We start from the raw sequence: 24248 nt of genomic DNA, 5'->3' as shown, positions 1-24248 counted from the left end.
ACGCTCCCGGTAAAAACTCTGGGTTATCAGTTAGTGGCATAAGGGGCCCTCTAGGCTGGATCATGAGATTGCACGATGACACAGAGTGAACCGTTTTCAATGTTTGTTTAGTGCTATATGACATCTCAATCTTATGTTTGGTGAGGAGCGGCCAGGTCCAAGGCAGGGTCGGTAATAAGGGGCACGTATCTTGTGCCAGGCAAACCCAAAGCTTAGAACTAGAATTATGCAAAAGGTCCAGGACCCTGGCGTGAGCGGCTGCCAGGTAGTACCTTCTACAGTCAGGCAGTCCCGCTCCTCCCGCACCCTTAGTCCTAGTTAAGACGCTACTCCCTATACGGGCACGCCTTCCAGACCAAACAAATCGACCGAATATGCGCTGCATCTTGGCCCAATAGGTTGCTGGAACATAGACCGGAACCGTCTGTATCAAATAAAACAATCTCGGCAGAGCTGTCATCCTGAGTGCGCTTATCCTGCCAAACCATGAAAGAGTGCCCCTATGCCACAGAGCCAAATCCCCCTTGAGCCGTGACAGGAAGCTTTGGTAGTTTAATTGAAAGAGCCTGGACAGGTCAGAAGGGATCTTGATCCCCAAATATCCAATACTACCGTGGAGTGGCCACCTGAAGGGGAAGTTTGGTTTTATAACATTCACAGTTGCTGGGGGTAAAGAGATATTTAGGGCCTCTGATTTATCGAAATTAATTTTAAAATTGGACCACTTGGAGGTTTAGCTCCATCATTAACGGTTTAGCTCCATCATTAAGGATGGGAGGGATGTGATGGGATTACACAGATACACAAGGAGATCGTCGGCGAAGGCAGCGCACTTATGCTCCCGATTGGCGATCCTGATTCCCTGTATGTCTGGGTTAGCCTGGATGGCCGACAAAAAGTGTTCCATAACTAAGACATACAGTAACGGTGACAAGGGGCATCCCTGCCGGGTCCCGTTTCGGATGGAGAAGGATCTCGACAGAGTGCCATTAATCTTAAGGTGAGCAGTCGGGGACTGATATAAAGCCATAATTTTAGACGAGAAAACCGGTCCCAGGCCTATATGGTCCAGGGTCTGAGAGAGCGACTGCCAGGAGACTCTGTCGAAAGCCTTCTCAGCATCCAAAGACAGCAACATCAAGGGGAGTTTTTTAGTATGTGCATGTTGGATTAAATCCAGGGTTTTTATGGTGTTGTCCCTTGCCTCTCTACCTGGGACAAACCCGACCTGATCGAAGTGGATCAAGTCGGGGAGTAAAGGCCCAAGTCTATTTGCCAAAAGCTTGGCATAAATTTTTAAATCTACATTAAGAAGCGATATCGGTCTAAAACTGCTACACGCCGTGGGGTCTTTTCCGGCCTTACGGAGTAGTGAGATATGAGCCGTGGTGGAATGGGGCGGAAAGGGGACAGATTCCGAAATTGAATTAAAGGAAAGGAGCATTAGAGGCGCTAATTGTTCTGAAAAGGATTTATAAAATTTGGCGGGGAACCCATCGGGGCCAGGACTCTTATTGCCAGGAGTGTCGCGAATCACTGCCATTAAATCCTCCAGTAGAAATGGGCTTTCCAGGTTATTAATTACAGAGCTGTCAAGACATCTAAAAGGTGAGGGCATTGAAGGACACCCATCACTCGACCTGGGGGGCTCAACCGGTAAATTATACAACTTGGAATAATAGTCGTGAAAGGTGTTTGAGATGTCCGGGGTGGCATAAAGTAATTCGTCGCGTTGGTTCTTGATACAGGGAATGAGGGTATGGGCTCTCTCCTCCCTCAGCGCATTTGCCAGCAGTCTGCCGGGTTTATCCCCAAACTCATAAAACCTCCCCTTTCCCACCTGTATTAGACGCTGATATGAGGAATCAAGCAGTTTTTTAACCTTGAACCTAGCTCGTAAGAGGGCTTGTAAATGTGTGGCCGATAAGGCTCGCTTGTGGATGAGCTCCAGTTCAGAAACCCTATGGAGAGCTTTTACTATGTCTTGGGCCTTTTCTTTCTTGATTCGGGACCCGTGATTAATAAAAATACCTCGTAGGACACATTTCAATGCTTCCCACTTATAAGTGGGAGCTGTGTTATCTACTGAGTGATCCTCCATGAACCTTGCAATAGAGGTCTGGATATCAGAAACACAAAGCTCATTCAGCCGCCACGACCCTCTAGGAGCCGAAAGAGAGGGGATCTCAATCGTGCAATACACCGGTGCATGATCTGACCATAATATGTTATCCATTCCCGTATGTTAGATGCAAGGGAGCGCGCTATGTTGTATTAGTATGTAATCAAGACGACTATAGGAATCCTGAGTGTGGGAATAGAAACTATAGTCTCTGTCCGACGGGTGTTGTATTGTCCAGGTGTCGAACAATTGAATGCGCAGTAAAGCTTTTTTAATATACATTTAATGGTAGTGTATGCAATGCTAGATTTCCCCTTGGAGTTGTCTAAAGTAGGGTCCAGGGTGACATTAAGGTCACCACATAAAATCACCGTACCCTGTATCAGGGGGATCGCGGCGTCGATCAAACTGGAAATAAAACTGTCCTGTTTTTGATTTGGGGTGTATGCGTTAATTATTGTGAAGATATGGGTCCCCACCCTCAGCGAGAGAATAATATATCTTCCAAGACTATCTGTCGTGCACTTTAGGATTTGATGTGGGAGGGATTTATGGATGGCTATCGCCACCCCTTGATGATACAGTATCTGTGACCTTTTCTCCGGAGCATTGAGGCCCCTGGTGTTGAAAGAGGCGATGGTTAGATCCGCCATCTATAAAAGAATAGGACATTAGAGATATATAAGCGAAGGGATCGAACACGATCAGCCCAGCCGCCGAAGATAGAAAGAAGAGAAGACTTGAGGAAGGTAGAATGTAGCGGGAAAAAAAAGAAGAGAGATAAGAAAACAAGAAGAACAACAGGCAAAAAAAGCCTAGCACAACAGACTAAATCCGAACAAACGTTCCTAGGGAACATGTCCGCCTCATCTAGGCAGGACAGAGGATCCCGACCTATTTGGGGAAAAATGATGTCAGACATAACTGAGCAGAGCTCTGTATAAACTAAAAAACATTAAGGATAACCATAGACACCGGTAAAAGTGACAAATGCTTATGTAATACGGGCTATGAATAGACTGGAAGGCAACGTGTGGAAGCCAAGTAACTCAAAATACTGTAAAAGGTATGTCATACAAGCATATTCAGCTATTAATTTCCTCTATATCGGTTACCGCGGACGGTCCGCCCTGCGGCCCCGTTCTTCTCTTGGAGGTAACCCCCTGCTGGACTCAGAAGGTGGAGTTGGTCTAGAAGAGGTAGGCCGTCCCCTGGGTACCCAGGGCTGGAGTAGAGTAGTCGACCAGGCTGCAATAGAGATTGTAGGCAGATTGAGACTCTCAGTAAAAACCGGGAGGTCCTCTGGGGAACGTAGGACCATCCATCGGGAGTCCTTCTGTACCGATAGAGAGAATGGAAATCCCCACCGGAACGGTAGACCCCTCTCTTTTAGGACATCAAGAAGGGGCTTAAAAGTCGCACGTTGGGCCAGAGTGTGCCGTGAGAGATCTGGCATTATACGAATGGTAGAGCCATTATATGACAAGTTCTGTTTCCTCCTGGCTGCTTGTAGAATGGCCTCTTTTACAGCGAAAAAATGCAATCTGCATACGATATCTCTCGGGCGGGAGTCATCTGGATCCGGAGGGCGTAGAGCCCTATGGGCTCTTATCAAGTTCAAGGGTAGCTCCAGGTGGCCTCTTTAGCAAATTGTTAAAAATGGAGCGGAGAGCAGCAGGAATATCAGGAGCAGCAATAGATTCCGGGAAACCTCTAACACGTAGATTGTTCCGTCTGTTTCTGTTTTCTAAATCATCTACATGTTGTTGAAGGGCAAATAGTTGCTTGGATTGGTTTTCTACAGTCTCTTGGATAGATTGAATGGACACCTGGGAATTTGATTGCTGCTCTTCCAGGGTGTCAACCCTGTGAGTAAGTGAGGAGAGATCCTGCCGCAGTTGGATAAATTCTTGTTTACACTCCGCCACCACTTGATTAGCCAATGCTGCAATGTCGTTCTTGGTGGGGATCGCTTGTAACAGTGACCGCAGGTCTGCCAGGGATGCCGGACGATCCTCGCCCATCGAGGGGGTAGCGTGAGACATAGCGGGGTATGCATAGAAAGAGTCCTGTAAGGCTGGACCATATATTAGCGTCTGTGTGCTTTGGGGGCTTTTTATGTCATCCCATACTTGTGGCACAGATACATGACGAATTGGGGGTGACCCCAGTGCCCTGGGTCCCCCATTCATGGGGATCAATGGGCCCTTTTCCAGGTCCCCGCCTGCGGCTGTCGGGCTCTCAGCCCAGGAGGATCCAGTGGACCACCGATCTGGGGAGGGAGGGGGTACTTCCCTCTGAGGTATCCCCCAGGACTCATTGGCAGCCACCCAAAATTCAGGGGGCCCTCCTCTATTTCCAGCTCCCCCTGGGGATCGTATGGTCCCTGATAAATGGCTGATGATGCTGCCCCCCCCCTCTGGCTTGGGCCCCGCTCCCCAGGTCTTCCTGTGGGCCCTGTACCTGGGTCTTGTAGTCCAGCAGACCATCAGGGTTAGCTGCCGCTCCCTCCTCACCTCTGATCGCTGTGCTTGTGGGTGTAGACAGGGGCGCTGGTGCCTGTAGTGCAGCCTCTCCGTACAGCGCCTGCTTCTTCAGTGCTCGGGCCCGCAGCGGTGAGTCATCTCCGGAGTCCGAACACATGTGCGCCCCGCGCCCACACGCCGCACTTCCCCCAGCTCCACTGGTGCCGGCCGCAGGTAAGTTAGCAGGGCTCCCCGGCTCCATCAGAGACACAGCGGAGGGCGAGGCGGGCAGAGCTGCAGTCGCGGACGGCCTGCCCTCCAGCCCTGGTCCGCCTGTCAGCCTCTCTGGATCGCGGCCGCCATCTTGGAATGGCGCCGCTGGTGGTACCGCTTACTCCATTGCGGGGATCCGCCAGCTCCCGCCGCCGCCGTGGGTCCTTTGGAGGGTCCTCCTGGATCGCGGGGGGTCCCTGCTGCCTCACATCTTCCTTGGGTCTCCAGACTTGTCGCCCCCTCGGGCACCGGGATGGTGCTCCCTTCAGGCCCTGCAGGCCGCAGTGCTCTTCCTGGCTGTGGTAGGGTCCCAGGCTCCCGAGAACGGGTGAGGTAAGCCCCGATTGTGCCCTGGGATGCAGGGGGTTGCCCTGAGGTATTGGGCTTATTCTTTTTTTGGTGCAGATTTGCCCATTATAGATAATAAACCGGCTCTATAGGGGATTATTTAGAAGAGCTCCAGCAAACAGTGTCCTCACTCGGCCATGTCCGGCTCCGCCCCCCTGATTATTTTTTATTGTAAAATAAATCACTTGTAAACGATTACACCCATTTATACAATACAAGATGTAGGTATTTTGAGTCCTATTCATGACTTGTCATTGGCTAAAGAAGGTATCCAGCCTTTAAAAAAAATGTCTTCTCCTCTGGCTAAACCATCAATATTAGATCAGTGGGTGTCAATATGTGTATGTTGCTTATCAGAGTGAATGATATCCTGAATGCCTACAATATTGTGAATGTCTGTCTGTTATAGGAAAACAAATATGGCACAGGGAGGTATGAATCAGGCTGAGCTCTGTAGACAACTGATATCATTGGGGGCTATTACTTGCATCCTCACGTAGCAAAGAACTGATGACTTTTTGATAAGCCCCCCTACATTCTTTGGGCAGTTATAAAGTGGATGATCTGCCCCTGGATTGTCCCCTCAGTTCACTGTGAATACTTGTCCATACAATATCTCTGGCATCTTGTATAAAAATATATAAATATACATTTCTCCTTCTGTTTCAGGAAGAGGAAGCAAGGCGTCAAGCTGGAGCACAGTTTGGTGGCTTCCCAGGTAAATAGATTTTTTAGAAAACGTTTAGTTTCTGTTCGGAAACAACATTTTCTTTGTTACACCATCATACAAAATACCATACTCCCACAAATGTGGGCCATTGATTGATTGATTGAAAACCATTTTGTACACCCGGAAAAAGTAATTGTCCTAACAATTTTATTCAAGACTGTGTTGCAAAAATGAGTGCATCCCCATGAAAGTCTTAGGTACAAAGCTAAAGTTTAGTCGATATGTACCTGAAGACTGACAACACATTGTACTTTGTATAGCTTAAGCATATTGTATTTTAATATTAATGTATTTTTACCTCCATTGGCTTTGATCAACTACTAGCTGGTTCGAGTTTTTAATAAATCCTATTGGAAAACTACATTGTTAGTTCAGAATTCACTCCTGGGAGAGTGGTACATCTAGATACCTCATCCTGCAAAGTTTAGACTACATAAGTCTAATTAACAAGAATTCAACCACCGGTTTGTTGTTTCGGATAGCATGGAAGGGTATTAGATCACACCCGGAACGAAAATATGGTCATCTGTATAAGCCCTGTATAAGGGAGTTACTTAGCATGAAATGGTAAGGGATTTTCTTTGTTGTCAGAAATGGCACCACATGGAAAAGAAATATCACAAGATCTGAGAAAGAGAGAATTTCTGTTTTCATATATTTTTATTAAGATAAGGTTAACAGAATAACATATCAAATCCACACACTCAAGATATTATTAAAAAGAATTATTATAAAGAATTTCTGTACACAAGAAAACTGAAGGCTATAAGAAGCAGGGCTGTGGAGTCGGTAAGCCAAACCTTCGACTAACTCCTCAATTTCCCTTGACATTTCCTAACATTAGACATTTATTCATTTTTATGATACAATAATCAAGATATTTAGATTAAACATAAAATATATTTATTGGAATACAACTTTAGAACACAAAAAAACTGTAATAAATTGTAAATATGTAATAACTATGTAATATACAGTAGATTACATATATATATCGTGTGTGTGTGTATATATATATATATATATATATATATATATATATAATTTACATTATTACATATTTACAATTTATTACATATTTACAATTTATTAGTATTTTGTGTTCTAAAGTTGTATTCCAATAAATATATTTTATGTTCTATCTAAATATTTTGATCATTGTATCATAAAAATGATTAAATGTCTGATGTTCACATTGTACTACAATACATTTTTCACTTAAATATAAGCAATATACGTACTAAGTGTTATTATTTAGTATGTTTTTGTTGAAAACTGTTTTTTGCCACTTACATATTGTTAGTGCATTACATAGTGTTATATATAACAATATGTAAGTGGCAAAAAAAAACAGTTTTCAACAAAAACATAGTAAATAACATTTGTGCAGTCTATGAATTTGTTGTAAGAAATAGAATTGCCTCCATCAGATCCTCCTTCATAGATGACCTCAAATCTGACCTAATAATTTTAAGGCTGGAGAACAACCTCTCTACACTAACTTGGGTTGGAGGCAAAGCCGTAACCACATGGGCAACATCTCTAACAATTTCCGGGTATAAAGGAATTGCCTCATGCACAGTCAGTTTTGATGAATGGTTGAATTTTTCTATTTCTTTGAGAGCAAGTGAAAAAATTTACAGAAATCTGGTTAATCTGCTGCTGTAGGAGACGGAGTGAAATCTTTTTTCCTTGCGGCAACGCTTTGCCTGCTCCATGTCATCCAAATACTTGTCAAAGTTAAACTCCTCATCTGATGAGGATGAAGATATGGCAGCAATAGCACTGTCAGGCCCCAAGTCCTCTTGCGCCTGGCAGTCCTGTAGCCGCTCATCCTAACTGCTCTCACTCAAAGCTTCTTTTCCTTTAGTAAGCTGTTGATCATCAAGCAGTATACGATGACTTGCGTCCACAGAAACAGCTGCCAGAAGAATTTTATTTTCCAATAGCTGTGTCTCTCTCCGTTTCATTGAAGCAGAAATGCCATCTGGGATTAAACCTCCTCTTTGGGACAGGCAAAATTTCAAGTTCTTCCACTCCCTTATGAAAATGCCAGGAGTTAAATCCTAAGCTTGTAATTTTTTAGTCACAGTAAATGGGTGATTAAGCAATTCCTTCAATTCAGCCACCTGTGTCCATTGACCTTCATTTAAGGTTACTTGAGGGTTCACCATATCTATAAGAAATGATTTTAGTTCAAGCAATCGCTCAGTCATTAAATAAGTGCTGCCTCACAGAGTGGCTTGATCAACAATTGCCCCTTTCCCAGCACGTCTCTTCAAGATGGAATCAATTTTAGGGGTTCTGGCGGCAATAACCAATTTCCTCACTTTTCCAATAAGATTTCCAGCATGTTCGCCAAGTTTCACACATCCGACTTTTCGCCGGTTTGGCGGATGGGGCGCACGCCGGTACAGTACGATACAGTACAGTGGCAGCGCCGTAACTTCCGGGTCACATGACAGCATGTGACCGGCGTTTGTCGCGCTGCCACTGTACTGTATACACTGTACTGGAGTGCGCCGCATCCGCCAAACCAGCGAAATGCCGGACGTCTGCAAGAGGGACCCCGATTTCACACAATCTGTTATTGCCAGCTTCAGCGTGTGCACAACACAGCGCATGTGATGAATATGAAAGTGTTTTGAAGCAGCTTCAACAAGATCATCTAATCCTAAAGTATCATTTTGCTGCTCTTCTGTTGTAATATCTGTTTGTTCCTCAGTTGCATATACAGCACTGTGGCTCCGTCTGACACATACTGAATCCTAAATTTTCTCCTAGCTGTTGTTCATTGCTCTCATTCATCAGTTTAATTGTACTTATCATGTTTGAAGCATTGTTCTTACAATAGCAAGAACCTGTTCTTTTTTGAGTTTGTAATCTTGCAGAACTTGTTCCACTAAGGCCTGGAGAAACTGGTGATGAGCTTTACTATCTTTTACTGCCAGTGTCTTGCTAACAATTTCTTTCTTGTCACAAACATATCGATCATTCATGGCAAAATAATTCAGTGAAATGCAGTGACTCTGGCATCCCAGCAAAGGCAATGGGTTTCAAGATAGGACATTCAGACACGTTTTGTGAGGATCCGTTTTTGGGCTCAAAAACATCCTCACAAAGAATGAGCAAGTCAGTTTGTGGTGTTTTCCAATCTGCTTTTGCTATTGAAAGCATTATCTATGAGCTCAAAAACCTTTCAGGTGATGCGGTTTTTTAAAAAGCTGATCTGCGTTTGCAGCTGAAAAAAAACGTATCCTCAAAAAATGCAGCAAAAACGCTGTGTGTGAATGTAGCCTTAGATCAGGAATAGAACAGCCATTTATAGGACAGTTCATAACTTTCCCAAATTCTATGAAAAAATATTCAGCAAATTCTGCATTGCACTACTGTCCCCAATTTATTATATATTTTAGGAGTCAGAGTCGGTGCATTTTATACCGACTCCGACTCCACCAAAATGAACTCTGACTCCACGACTCCGACTCCACAGCCCTGATAAGAAGATGAGCAAAGATTTACTTACCTGTCAGAATACTGAAGCAAAAGTGATACAAAAACTTAAGAGCTGGAACAGCAAGCATCTGAGAACTGTCCAGGCCGGCCACTGAAGTGAACACCTAAACTGGAGCATCGTCTGATGAAAAGGGATGAAGAAAATCGACATACAAATTCACTGCAGTTAGCTAAAGTAGTAGAAAGTTAAACTGGGGTGATTTTTTTCTGTGACACAATACGGCATACAGGGTTGACCTTGGCCTGAATGGTGCCCTGTGCAATACTACCTTTTCGTGGCCCCACCCTAATGATTTTTTTACCCAGTTTCCCAGAAACAAACAAGGACCTGGGGCCATTTTTTTTATATCCTAAGAAAATTGATCACTTCAAATGTATAATAAACTCCAAATTTGTGCTGGAGAATCTACACCTCAAATCCTCATTCATTCCACCACGTCTGAGCTCATACTTACAGGGGGTCTTCTGATCTCCTCTATTAATTCCGTGTCCTTGGATATTACATAATGGATAGTACATGCGGATCCCCCAATGGGACGCACATGTTTCTGGAGAATGAGACGCTGCCGTTGTTTGTGGAGAGATGATATAAATCTCTATTCACTTGGATGGGAGTTCTACCGTCTCTGGACTGAGAGCGGCGTAGGTCGTGGCCACATTAGTGGGATCAGCATCTACTAAACAAATCCTGTGGATAAATGTACAGAACGAGAAGACCAGACAATGCACGATGGAGCCGGTGGGCGGTGCTGCGTGTACTTAGTACCAAACAGGCCAAACTACAGATGTTAAGGGGATTGTAAGAAATTAGAAAAAAAGCTCTGCTTTATGCATAATAAAGTGCCCTCGGGTTATATGTCCTGCTGCCTCTCAACTCCACTGACCTGAATAGACTGCGGTGCAGTACCACATACACACCATGAGCACGTGGGGGGCGCTGTGTATGGAAGAAATACGGCATATATACCATAATCCCTTTATTAACCAGTCGAAGCTCACACCAGTTGGCAATGCTGCAAATAATGTTTGGGGAACATTTGTAAGACAAATCCACAGCAAATCGTGATATTCTGCAGAACCTCATGATCCACACCTCAAATTCTGCAAAAATTCATCATACACAACCCAGCTACTGCAGAAGCTTATAATACACACCTAATCTGCTGCAGAACCTCACAATACACACCTCAGCTGCTGCACAAAATCATCATACACACCTCAGCTGCAGAACCTAATACACACGTAATCTGCTGCAGAACCTCAAAATACACACCTTAGCTGCTGCAGAACCTCATAATACACATTTCAACTGCAGTAGAACCTCATTATACACCTCAGCTGCTGCAGAACATCATCATACACAACACAGCTGCTGCACAACCTCATAATACACACCTCAGCTGCTGCAGAACCTCATCATACACAAAGCTGCTGCATAACCTCATGATACACACACACACCTCAGCTGCTGCAGAACCTGATAATACACCTCAGCTGCTGATTATGCATTACATTGATAGAATGGCTTTCATACCTACACTAAACCATTGCATGTGCAGTCAGCAGTGACGCCATGTAAAATATGAAGCCCCAATATGTTGCTAGAATATAAGAAACCTGACAGCTGATTTCTCCTGCACGACCCCAGGGTGGAAGCAATTGGACATTGGCTCCATTATTGCAGTTGTGTATGTTTTACTGTGATGCTGCCGCATTTCAGATGAAACATACATGTAATATCTGGCCGGGGACTGTGCAATCAGGATGGTGCCCAGGAGGCCGGTTCCCCTACTATGTCGCCCCTTTGTTTTACATTCTGCACATTGACTGGCCGAATTCACTTGATGATTTCAATGGTCATGTGATCACTCACATGCGATTTGCAGTCTTGTTGTCATCTGCAGAATGATGTCTCATCCTGCTTCTCTCATTGTTATAATTTTCAGTTGAGACAAACAGGAGGAGACGTCATTCGGCAGATGACCACACATTGCAAATCGCATGTGAGCGATCACATTACAACCACTCAAATTGGCAAGTGATATCCTAAGAGGGCATATGACACACCTTTTAGGGTATGGCAGGTCAATATTCAGAATTATATATTGGTATAATTTACATATTTGTAACACATATTCACATTACACTATACATGACAGGTGCACGCCATATGCAGGGGGTAAAATAAATATAGATCTATCTATCTATTACCCTCTACACATTCTCTGCACCTACTCTGGCCGCAGCTGCAGGGCACCCTGGCATCACGTCACAGGCTCCCCCTGATGTCATTACATTTATCAGGGACCTACAGCAACAGATCAAGCGCAGAACAGGGAGCCAGTGGCCATCTGCTCCTCAATGTGTTCAACCATGCATCCAAGGAAATGGCAATGGCCCCCATCATTCACAGACACCGTCGTTATTTCCCTGCATAAGTAATACCACATACATGACACACACAGAGATACTATATAAAAGAGAGATGCAGGGTCAGACTGGGGTGTCTGGGGTCCACAGGAGGAGTTAACTCTAGAGGCCACACTACAACTATATGCAAATACCTGCAGGAGCCACCACACAGCTTCCTATGCACAGCAGGATCCCCCACACAGACTCCTACACACAGCAGGAGCCCCCACACAGCAGGGACCTCCATATAGCTTCCTGTATACAGCAGGAGCCCCCACAGATCCCATATAGAAATTTTAAAAAAATTATACTCGCCTAATCCTGATTCCCAACACTTCAGCCTCCGTCTCCTCTTCTATGGCAGCTTGCAGACACTGACATCTCCTAAGCCAGGGGTCTCAAACACACGGGCCGCATGCGGCCCCTCAGGCTGCTTCGTGCGGCCCCCAGGCCCATGCCCCTATTCACTATCGCGGCAGGGGCCGCAGCCACTGTCTGCGCTTTATGTCACATGAATGTTTTGCCGGCGCTGCGCTCTCACGCCGGCAACATAATCATCTGACATAAATCACTGACAGTGGCTGCGGCCCCTGCACCTGCCGCAATAGTCAACGGGGGCACGGGACTGCAGACAGCAAGAAGCAGAGATAAGGCAGCCGAAGGAACGCGGGACAGGTGAGAAGAATGGTGTTTTTGATTTTTTTTATTGTTTTTTTATTTGTGTGTGTGTGTGTGTGTGTGTGTGTGTGTGTGTGTGTGTGTGTGTGTGTGTGTATATATATATATATATATGTGTGAAGGACAGCACATTAACCCCTTAGCGACCTATGACGTACTGGGTACGTTATGGCTCCCTGGTACTTAAGGACCCATGACGTACCCAGTACGTCATGGCGAAATCGCGGCCCCAGTGGCTGCGATCGCTTTGCAAATGCCTTAGATTCGGGGAGTAGGGGACCTCTGCCTGACCTCAGGAGGGGTAGTGTCTCCTCCCCGGACCTTTGGAGGCTGTGATTGGCTGATGAACGCCGCTCAGTCAATCACAGCCACTGTAATGTTTTAGCCATTGAAAATGGTTGAAACATTGAAATCCAGCCATGATCAGTGGAGCTGTAGCACTGCTCATTGGCTGGAGCTGGGTGACCTCTGTTTCACCCGCCCCTAGCTCTGATTGGAGAGACCGGCCTTGGGACCGATCTCTCCAATCACTGTGGATCTGGGGCAGGAGACCGCTCCACTCACCTTCACTCCGGCATCTGTGGAAGCTGAGGAGAGCGATCGGTAAGTTATAGCCACTGCCCCCTTTCAGCCACCGCCGCCGCCACTGCCCCTCCCCCTCTCCCCCCGACCCACTACTACAGGATGGGGACAAAGTGCGCACATTACTATGGGATGGGGATAAGGCTGGGGACATTACTATAGGATTGGGACATTACAAGGATGGGCACAATACTATTGGATGGGGACATTATTACTATACAATGGGGACAAGGCTGGGAACATTACTATAGGATGGGGACAAGGTGAGCACATTACTATAGGATCGGGACTAGGATGGGCACAGTACTACAGGATAGGGACATTACTACAAGGGGACAAGTATGGGAAACATTACTATAGGATAGGGATAAGGCTGGGGCCATTACTATAGGATGGGCACATTACTATAGAATGGGGACATTACTATAGGATAGGGACATTGTTACAAGGGGACAAGGATGGGGAACATTATAAGATTATAAGATGTGGGACAAGGATGGACACATTACTATAGATTGGGGACATTACTATAGGATGGGGACAAGGATGAACACATTACAGGATGGGCACATTACGATAAGATGGGGACATTACTATAGGATGGGGATAAGGATGGGCACATTACTATAACATGGGGACAAGGATGAGGCACATTACTGCAAGATGGGGACAAGGATGGGGAACATTACTTTAGGATGGGGACAAGGATGAGCACTTTACTGTGGGATGGGGACTAGGATGGGGCACAATACTACAAGGAGACAAGGATGGGAACATTACTAAAAGATGTTGGTCAAAATTTCTATATAGTGGTAATTGTAAGACTGTTACAAGAAAGAAATAAAATGTAAAAAAAATACTTTTTTATATTTAAACAAAGATTGTGCACGTTTGCTATAATAAACAAGTGAAAATGTTCAAAATCAGTGATCCAAAGGTGTGTAAAAAAAAAAAAAAAAATATATTATATATGGTACCAATAAAAATGTCACTTTGTCCTGCAAAGAATGTGACCCCCCCAAATTATTTTTTTTTCCTCTGTGCGGCCCATACACCCAGCCGAGTTTGAGACCCCTGTCCTAAGCCATAGGCCTGAAGCGGTCTGCACTTTAGGAGACGGTCAGTGATGGAGCATGGAACTCTTGCTCTGTCACAGGATTGACTTGTATTGGGGGCAACATGACGTCGACACAGTTTAGTGCAGTGATCACAGAAGATTCGTTACTGCGGGCAAGAAGTTTGAGGTTGGAGCCCCAGTTCTTTGATGCCAGCAACGTCCCTGCTGGTGGGTCTCCTCTAAGTCCGGTTTGGGGGCCCATAATTTGTTTTGGGAGTGTGCTCTTAAACCAAGTTACTCTTAAATCAAAGCAAATTTTCCCATAGGAAATAATTGAAACAGACAATTTGTCCCACAACCCAAAAATATTCTGTATTTGTACAAATTTATTACAGTAATACAAAATAATGCACTATATTCATATAAAATTATTACAGTACACTAATACTGTACAGTAAAAAAACATAAATTATACTGCACGCTAGCTTACAATAGAATTGTTGGTGTGCAGGAGGCACTATAGAGAGAAAAAATTATGTATAAATATGACAACCTTTATTCTAGTACAATACACAAAAAACACATCCCAAATCTATTCCCCCAAAAATAAGGGCAGAACTAAGCCAAATGTGGGGTAGGAACACTGCAAAGGCAATTAGACTACAGTACAAGCAATGTGCTGTACTGGTTAGCAGAAAGAAAGTACAATAATGTATCCACAAATGCAAATTGATAGACATGCTACATAGTTTATGCTGTACTGTACAATGGTATACAGTACATATGTACAGAAAGTTACCTCCAGAGCGGGTCAGAGCACGGCAAAAGGATGGAACCGGAAGTGTGCACGGTGAGTATTTGCTCTTATTGCAAATCATTGCTCTTAAACCAAGTTACCAATTATTAAAAAGCTTAGCTTGTCTTGCAAAACACTCTCAAACCAAGTTACTCTTAATCCAAGGTTCCACTGTACATTACATATATGACACACAGCACATTATTATCTCCTACATAGAAGCCTTTTTCCTTCCTGGGCTCCAGTACAGTGTGCCTTCAAAAGCATCTTCTCCGGCCGGAGCAACGCAGGCACCCCTATCTTTCGTGAAGACGGGAAAAGACAGGTACAGGACGCAGAGCACAGAAGAGGGCGCCCTCTGCTGGAGTCTGTGTGGAGCGGCCTCAGCAAATGAAAGTGAGTTGCTGTCTCCCTGCAGCGCCTCATCTGCTGTCTGACAGTTGGCGCTCTGTACGAGCGCCCCAGTCGCATATAGCTAAGGCCGGCCTTGACTGCATACACTGTAGAAACGGCATGCATGGGTGTCGTCCACGAAGGAAGCATCTCCTACAGCCCATGCACAAAAAAAACCTATCTACGATTGGCCAGGGCCCATGCAGAATCATATGATTTCTCCTGGGACTCTATACTCTTTAATGAGACAAAGATAAATATTTTTGAAACTGATGGCTTAAAAAATGTATGATGTTGGAAATATGAAGAGTGCAAAGAAAAATCCATGATGCCTACAGTGAAAAATGGTGGTGGAATACTCCTTATGTGGGGCTGCATGACAGCAGAGCTACATTCCATTGATGTTATCATGACTTCACAGATGTCCTGCATTGAAAATCAAAAAAATCCGTGGAGCCTCTGTTAGGAGTCTCTACACTGAAACCAGCCAGATATCCCTCCGGGAAGAACCTAGCCAAGGAGTGGCTTTTTTTAGGAAACCACCATATTAAGTGGCCCTTTTAGTCAATATCCAACTCTTTGACAAGTTTAAAGATATGACAAGGGAAATACCAAGGCCAGGTATCCATCCACAGACAGCTGTTTCAGGGTATTGCCCCTCATCAGTGTGGAGTAGGATTCTGGCCAGGTGGGAGCAATGCCTAGTAGACCAACAAGACAAAACAATCGCTGATCTCGGGGAGACCAGCCAGAGATCAGCGATTGTTTTGTCTTGTTGGTCTACTAGGCATTGCTCCCACCTGGCCAGAATCCTACTCCACACTGATGAGGGGCAATACCCCGAAACAGCTGTCTGTGGATGGATACCTGGCCTTGGTATTTCCCTTGTCATATCTTTAAACTTGTCAAAGAGTTGGATATTGACTAAAAGGGCCACTTAATATGGTGGTTATGGTGGTTTCCTAAAAAAAGCCACTCCCTGGCTAGGCTCTTCCCGGAGGGATATCTGGCTGGTTTCTGTGTCGAGACTCCTAACAGAGGCTCCACGGATTTTTTTGATTTGCATATTTTCCAGGGGGCAATGCACCTAGGATTTCACTGTATTGAGCGCCCTCGTCAGCTGCCGGCAGTGTTTCCTCGGGCTGGTCTCCCCGAGATCAGTGATTGTTTTGTCTTGCTGCTTTATATTTAAAGAGAAGATGCTCCCATCACTCTGTGCCCTTGGTAGACGTGCACTTTTCCAAAATGACAAATCTGTTGCATTTGTGAAGAAGAACACTGTGAAAGTGACTCAGTGGCCAAGTATGTCTCCTGATCTGAAGCCAATCGAACACCTATGGATCAAAAATGAACCATTTTCCACTAAAGAGAAAAAAATTATCTGTGAAACCTGCCTTAAGTATATACAAATAGAGAATTCAGACTAAAATAGTGTAATACAACTAAATCACTGAGTCTTCTGGCACGTAGGGGAAGGGTCGACTTGGATATGAAGTGGCTTCCTCAGGGATTATCTGGATCACGGTTCCGTTTGGATACTAGGAATGACCGTAAATGGTCTTATTGAACGCTTAGCATAGTTTATGTCCAATTCAGGATTAAGGGTCTGCTGATTGTAGGTCCAGTATATTTTGACAAAAATGTGAACACTGCCATGTTCATGGGCATATTCCAGCAATTCTATGCACAATTATTTATGAACATGGGTGTTTTTCTACTTATCTTACAAGAGAGACATCCATGTACTGAGTTCATACAGCCTCGAGGAAAAACGTACGTGAGAAATACAGTACATATATTTTTCATACTGACTAATATGATAAAGGAAATATTCATCAAGATTGCATGCTTATGTTGCTCACTTATATAATGCCATCAAATTCCACAGCCCTCTATAGACATTACTGTTCCCATTGGGGCTCACAATCTAAATTCCCCATCACTATTAACAATATTTCATTTTATATATATATATAATATACATATATATACACACATTGATATTAATGTGGGGGGTGTTGCCTGTAGACACCAGTCAAAATAGCTTAAAGGAACTCTGTCAGCAGCGAATGACTGTTTACACCAAGTACAGGCACTCTGTGCATCATGGTGGGGCTACTCTTATAAATCTACCTTCCCACCTGTTTGTTTTCCCTCAGTCTTCCTCCCTCCCCCCTCCCCTCTACACATGCACACACTTCTTTGATTGTCAATTGTGACTTTATAGAGCCAGAGAAGGGAGGAGAAGATGCCGGTGAGGTGGTGTATTTAAATGGTTGGCCCCACCATGATGCACCAGACGCCTGTACATGGTGTGAACAGTCATTCTGTGCTGACACACTCTCTTTAAAAAGACCTGATTGTTCATGTGAAATAAGGACAGCAGTTTTTTTGTTTGTTTTTTTTAGTCTTGATAAACTGGGTTCATTATGCTTCATGTATGAAGTGTTTTACACCTAAACTTCTGCTATATTGCACATATGGATCCTGAAATATGTCTGTCCGAACCTGACGAGGGAGATGGCAGCAGAGAGGGGAGGAGATGTACAGAGAACACCACTACAGAACTTCAGCTCTTATTTATTAAAAATGTGTGGTGATTTTAAGACTATGTTTAGCTTTATATTCTGCCTTTGTTCTTTATAGGTGGATTCCCGGGAGGAATGCCAGGTATGCCTGGAGGATTCCCTGGAGGAATGCCAGGTATGGCTGGAGGGTTCCCGGGGGGCATGGCTGGAATGCCCGGAGTAAGCGAGATCCTCTCTGACCCAGAAGTCTTGACAGCTATGCAGGTAGATGCTATGTTTCAGAGTTGAAAATGCTTAGTTGAATAGACCACATCCATAAGCTTCATCAAAACCTGCTAAACAGTCATTCCTGGCTGTTTCCTAAGCCCCATAGACATATAGTAGAGCATCAGCACACATAAGTAACCTCTGCTCTATCACAGGGATCGTGATGTGAGGAATGTGGGCCTCTGTACCCAAATTGTGGGTCGCTCTTTTGATATTCATTTTGTATCCTTCAAACTAACAAATGTAATTCATGGGGCAACCCAATTGTGCACGTTTCCTGTGATTTGGATCATTAAAGGGTAACCCTTCCAGTCAAAAGAAAATGTTTCCCACAGATTTATACCGTCCACTACAAGTTAAGGTGCTATCCTGCCTTAGGTAGGACTGCTTACTATTTTCAAAGGAGTCAGCTGTAGTCTGGTTGGGCATTGTTTTTTGTTTTGTTTTTTCTTCTTTTTTTCTTTTTTTGTTTTGTTTTTTTTTTTTTTTACCCATTTACCCATAGTCTGTCCCCCTCCTCTGCATTTAACATATTTTCTACAATCCACATCACAGCAGAAGATGCCGAGACTTTTGGTGACTCTACCATGACTTGGATTGTATAAAAGACGTCACACACACTCAGTGGTGAATGAGTAGAGATCTGAGGCTGAGCTAATCTGTAGAAGCTGCGCTCTGCCTGACTAGTCCTGGCTCATTTCCACATGGTGAGAGGCACGTTCACAGTAGTCTCATTTTAAATACATACATGTAAAAATTACATTTAAACAAAAAAATCTCTGTGTGGCACGTAAAGGACTTCATTAGAATAGAGCAATATGCATACCCATTGTTGTTATGGCAGTATGGGGTTGTTAGGGGACTTGACAGGTTTCTTTTAAATGTAATTTTGTTAAGGTGCATACATTTTTTGTTAAATGAAAGGGGTTGTCCTTTGCTTTAAAAGTTAATTCTAATGACAATTTCCTTTAACCACTTCACACATATAAACCTAACTGTATGTTCATGGCAGAGTGATCATGTATGAAGGGAGCTCAGAAGCTTAGTTCCTGCCATATACACCTGATGCCTTCTATATAAAATAGCTGGTATCTGTCTCTAACAGACGCAAATGGAGCTAAGCTTTTAACCCCTTAGCGACCCATGACATACTGGGTACGTCATGGATCATGTGAGGTTAATCCCCGCGGCCTGGCGTGGGTAGGCCGCGGCGACCTGTCACATATCTGCTGATTTAAACAGCTGACGTGTGCCTGCTAGTCACGAGTGGAATCTCTTCCACCCGTGACTATTAACCCCTTACATCTCGCTGCCAAAATCTGGGAGCGAGATGTATATGTGCTCAGCCATTCTGATGACTTACTCCGCCCCCATCGGAAGTCACGTGACGTGATCACGTGACTTCCGGTGGTTGCCATGTTAGCACAGGGTCATGTGATGACGCCTGTAGCTAACATGAATCACTTGCTCTCAATGCCGGAATAGTTCCGGCATTGAAAGTAAAGCAGCATATCTGAGCTCTGTAGCTGTGATCTGGAGATATGGAAGAGCGATCAGACAGCTGATCCATATAGTCCCCTAAGGGACCTAGTAAAATAAGAAAAAAGTAAAAAAAAAAAAAAAATGTTAAAAATTAAATCACCCCCCTTTCGCACGATTGAAAATTAAAGGGTTAAAAAAAATAAAAAATATACACATTTGGTATTGCCACGTTCCGAAATGCCCGATCTATCAACTTATAAAATCAATTAATCTGATCAGTAAATGGCGTAGCAGCAAAAAAATTAGAAACGCCAAAATTACGTTTTTTGGTCGCCCCAAATTTTGCGCAAAATGCAATAACAGGCGATCAAAATGTAGCATCTGCGCAAAAATGATACAGTTAAAACCGTCAGCTCAAGATGCAAAAAATAAGCAGTCACTGAGCCATAGATTCAGAAAAATTAGAACACTACAGGCTTCGGAAAATGGCGCAAAATGTGCGCCACTTTTTTTAGGAAAAACTTGTGAATTTTTTTTTAACCCCTTAGACACAAGTAAACATATACATGTTTGGTGTCTACAAACTCACACCGACCTCAGGCATCACAGTGACACATCAGTTTTACCATATAGTGAACATGGTGAATAAAATATCCCAAAAACTATTGTGCGATCACACACTTTTGTTTGCAGTGTTTCCAGTACACTATGGTAAAACTTATGGTTTCATTTAAAACTACAACCCGTCCCGCAAAAAAATAAGCCCTTATATGGCAAGATTGACGGAAAAATAAAGTTACGGCTCTCGGAAGAAAGAGAAGAAAAAAAAAACCTGAAAAACGCAAAACGCCCGGGGGCTTTAGGGGTTATAGCACCTTTCCAGTGTTTTTCCCCTTTGTATCGCACCGCTGTTGTGGTGCTTTAAATGTAAGTCCCCTGTCTAATACTCCCCTTCCTGCGGTTTCCTCTTCTGACACTGTGCGCCGTTTGTTCTCCTGCCATTTGGGACCTGCCGGACACTCCAGTGTTTCATGGCGCGTGCTGAAGGTCACAACTTGAAAATCTCATAGAGATGCATTGGGAGCTTGACATAACTTCTGACTTCCGGCCAGACAGAAGTTATGGTTGCAAGATGGCGTTGCACAACCAGAGCAGCGTCTGTAAAGGTGAAGACTCCAGAAAGGGATTATATGACAGGGGGCTTAGATTTAAAGCAGCACTCCAGTGTTGAAAAAAAAATATAAAAATTTGAATCACTCCTCTTTTGGTTCAAGTATTTTTTATTAAAAATCACTCCCCTTTTCTTCGATTAGAAATAAAGATACCAAATAAACACATTTTGCTATCTCCTCATCCATAGAAGTCCGATCTACCAAGATATAAGATTAATGAAACTGTAAATGCTATGATGAGAAAAATAAAATCACAAGAGCAGAATTGTGTTTTTTCAGTCACTCCTCCCTAAAAATGTAAAATTTAGTTAGAAAAACATGCTATGTACTGCAAAAATGGGATCAGTGAAAGCACCAGCTTGCCCCTCAAAAACGTTCCCACAGCTCCATCGACAGAAAAATAAAAACATTTAGTCTTCGATAAGTGTCACAATTTTTAATAAACATTGATTTGTAATCCTGCTGGTCTGTAATGGTCGGTTCTTATTTGGAACTTCATATTTTTCACCATACTGGGATTTTTTTTTTTTTTACGTACAGTGAAATTTATGGTGCCATTCGAAACTATGACTTGAGCCACAAAAAAACAAGCCCTCATAAAGAAAATTTAAAAATGAACGCAAAAAATGTAAAAAAAAAAAAAAAAAAGCCATTTCCTGAAGAGGTTAAATGTTATATTTATACAATTAACTTTTATCTTCAGAAAATTACAACTGTTTAAAAGTAGTAGACAACCCCTTGAAGTTGGCCGTAGTGCTTAATATGCAGTGTTGAGTGCAGAGCCATTTCAATAGCTGACTATAGGGCTGGTTTGTGTTTTTTTTTGGGGGGGGGTGTTTGTTTTTTTTCACCACCTCTGGCTTAGTAAGTTTACCGTATTAATTACATAATGATGATACTGATTCCCATTTTTCTTTTTTAACCTACAGGATCCAGAAGTGATGGCTGCATTCCAAGATGTAGCCCAAAATCCAGCCAACATATCAAAATATCAGGGCAACCAAAAAGTGATGAATCTGATAAGCAAATTATCTAGTAAATTTGGAGGATCTGCGTAGCCTTCTGTAAATCTTGGGAGAAACACGGAATATGCAGCCGTTCCTTGTCATTTTTTTGATTACTGCTGTACTCTAATCTATTCCTCTTTTGAAATTGAAATCTATTGTTCTGTTGAAGCATATGTTCCTTTCATAAATGAGTTTCTAGAATACAAGCCCTGCCTGTTTTTTTTTATTTTTTTGTTTTTCTTTTACTTCAGCTTAGTTGGAGCAATCTAAATTCCTACAGCTACTGGACAATTTCACAAAAATAATCCTTTTAGCAATATTTGATTAGCAATATAATAAAATTGTAAAATGGAACGATTTTGTGCGCCTACTGTCATAATATAAAGCGTAATCTGTATGTGTTATGTATATGAAAACTGGAGTTTACATCCACTTCTGTGATTTTGGAGGATGGAGAGGGTGGTAACTACTCTTGGCACTCGCCCCTTCCCACCATGTCTGGATGTCCAGCTAGAGCTGTGTGTGGATGTCAATTACTTATTCACTGCATTATCCGGTGTTTTGAAATGGTTAATACTGATCTCAATTGTCACCATATTCCCATCATCACTTCATGCTGGCCTAAAATGTTTGTTTATGAAAACTGGCATGAGTGTTGACAAATGCTTATCTTTTAGACCCTGTGCGCACACTGCGTTTTTACCTGCGTTTTTGCTGCATTTTTGCTGCAGAAATTTCTTGAGAAAATGGTTGTAACCTGCAGACATTCCCCAGCAAAACCTATGGAGGAAAAAAATAGCTTGAGAAAAAGAATGTGCATGTCACTTCTTTTCTGCAGGTACCTGCATTTTTTTACCATAGATAATGGTAAAATAACACAGGGATCAACCTGCAGAAAAAAACGCATGCGTTATTGGTGCATTTTTTAAACGCAGGTGCGCTAATCTTTCACTCTCAAGAAACTTCTTGAGAAAAATCCTTTTTTTAGTGCGCACAGGGCCTTGACCTCTTATTGCCGTAGCTGGTTTTGACCTTTTTGAAGCAAACCTGCAAAAAATACTTTCAAAACCACATGACCAGGTGACTGCAGGTTTGATCAATTTCCATACTGAACATTATACTAGACCTACAACATAATAGAACTACTATTATACCCAATAATACAGGCTCACTCCATATTAATATTCACAAGAGCAAATGTTAGGTAGTATACCAAAAAGGACCTCTGCGTAATATAATGTATAATACAAGGAAAGTGAATACTAGACAATATCCAAAGGGGCCTGTATGTAATAGAAAATATAATAGTCCAGTACCCATGTTCAGTGGAGAAATTGCTGAGCAATTTAATTAAAGCAGCCTCTACATACATAATCAGCAGTTGTGGATGTCCACCTTTTCTGGCATGCACCGCGCCACTGTCTGTTGCCCAGCCGCAGTTCGAACGATGCTCCGGCTTCAAGGTCCTCACTGCACACACACGAGAGCACATATAGACACCCCTCAGACACACACACAGCAGACACACATAGATACACCGAGCACGTACACACACACAGCGCACATGCATGTATACACTGAAAACAGACACACACACTGCTCTATACTCACCTGTCCGGGGCCACCGGTTCTGCTGTCAGCGCTTTACTGCAGTTGAATGCTTTGTGGCGCCGTAAAGCATTCAACTGCAGTAAAGCCATAACAACATCCTTTAGAGGCTGCTCCATACACCGGACGCTATCACGGAAGGGTCTGTGTGCTGTAGCTGGAGGCACCACGGGCACGGAGGACAGGTGAGACACGGCATAATAGGGGAAAGAAGGTAACCAGCAGAAGCACATTACTAAACAATGCGCTCATTGCTGCAGGGGACATCAGCCCCCCCCCCACAAAATCTGTATGCCCCCAGCCCCCCCACCAGATCTCTATGCCCCCAGCCCCTCTCATCAGAACTGTATGCCCCCCAGCCCCCCACACCAGATCTGTGTGCCCCCAGCCCCGCCCGACCAGATCTGTATGCCCCCCTGCCCCCCTCATCAGATCTGTATGCCCCCAGCCCCCCCACTAGATCTGTATGCCTCCAGCCCACCTCCCACCAGATCTGTATGCCCCCAGCCCACCTCCCACCAGATCTGTATGCCCCCAGCCCACCTCCCACCAGATCTGTATGCCCCCAGCCCACCTCCCACCAGATCTGTATGCCCTCAGCCCCCTCACCAGATCTGTATGCCTCCAGCCCCCTCTCACCAGATCTGTATGCCCCCAGTCCCCCTCACCAGATCTGTATGCCCCCAGCCCCCCTCACCAGAACTTGTATGCCCACAACCCCCCTCACCAGATCTGTATGCCCCCAGCCCCACTTACCACTGTTCCTGTCAGCACCACTAAGCATAGGCAGATGTTCATTTCACCGCACTCCC

At 43.9% G+C, this 24248-nt stretch overlaps 1 protein-coding gene across 1 annotated transcript in view; it reads left to right on the top strand.

The window, feature by feature from the left end:
• Window positions 1–22186, top strand: part of ST13 (ST13 Hsp70 interacting protein) — a 238412-nt gene extending 216226 nt beyond the window's left edge. Inside the window, exons 10-12 of the mRNA XM_075321923.1 lie at window positions 5878–5926; window positions 18019–18164; window positions 21751–22186. Coding sequence (XP_075178038.1) covers window positions 5878–5926; window positions 18019–18164; window positions 21751–21879 — 324 coding nt within the window. The 3' untranslated portion in view covers window positions 21880–22186. The remainder of the gene's footprint in view (window positions 1–5877; window positions 5927–18018; window positions 18165–21750) is intronic.
• The last annotated feature ends 2062 nt before the right edge of the window (window positions 22187–24248 follow it).

This window comes from Anomaloglossus baeobatrachus, chromosome 8, assembly GCF_048569485.1.
Source record: "Anomaloglossus baeobatrachus isolate aAnoBae1 chromosome 8, aAnoBae1.hap1, whole genome shotgun sequence".
Classification (NCBI taxonomy): domain Eukaryota; kingdom Metazoa; phylum Chordata; class Amphibia; order Anura; family Aromobatidae; genus Anomaloglossus; species Anomaloglossus baeobatrachus.
This window is presented reverse-complemented; position numbering and strand designations above follow the sequence as displayed.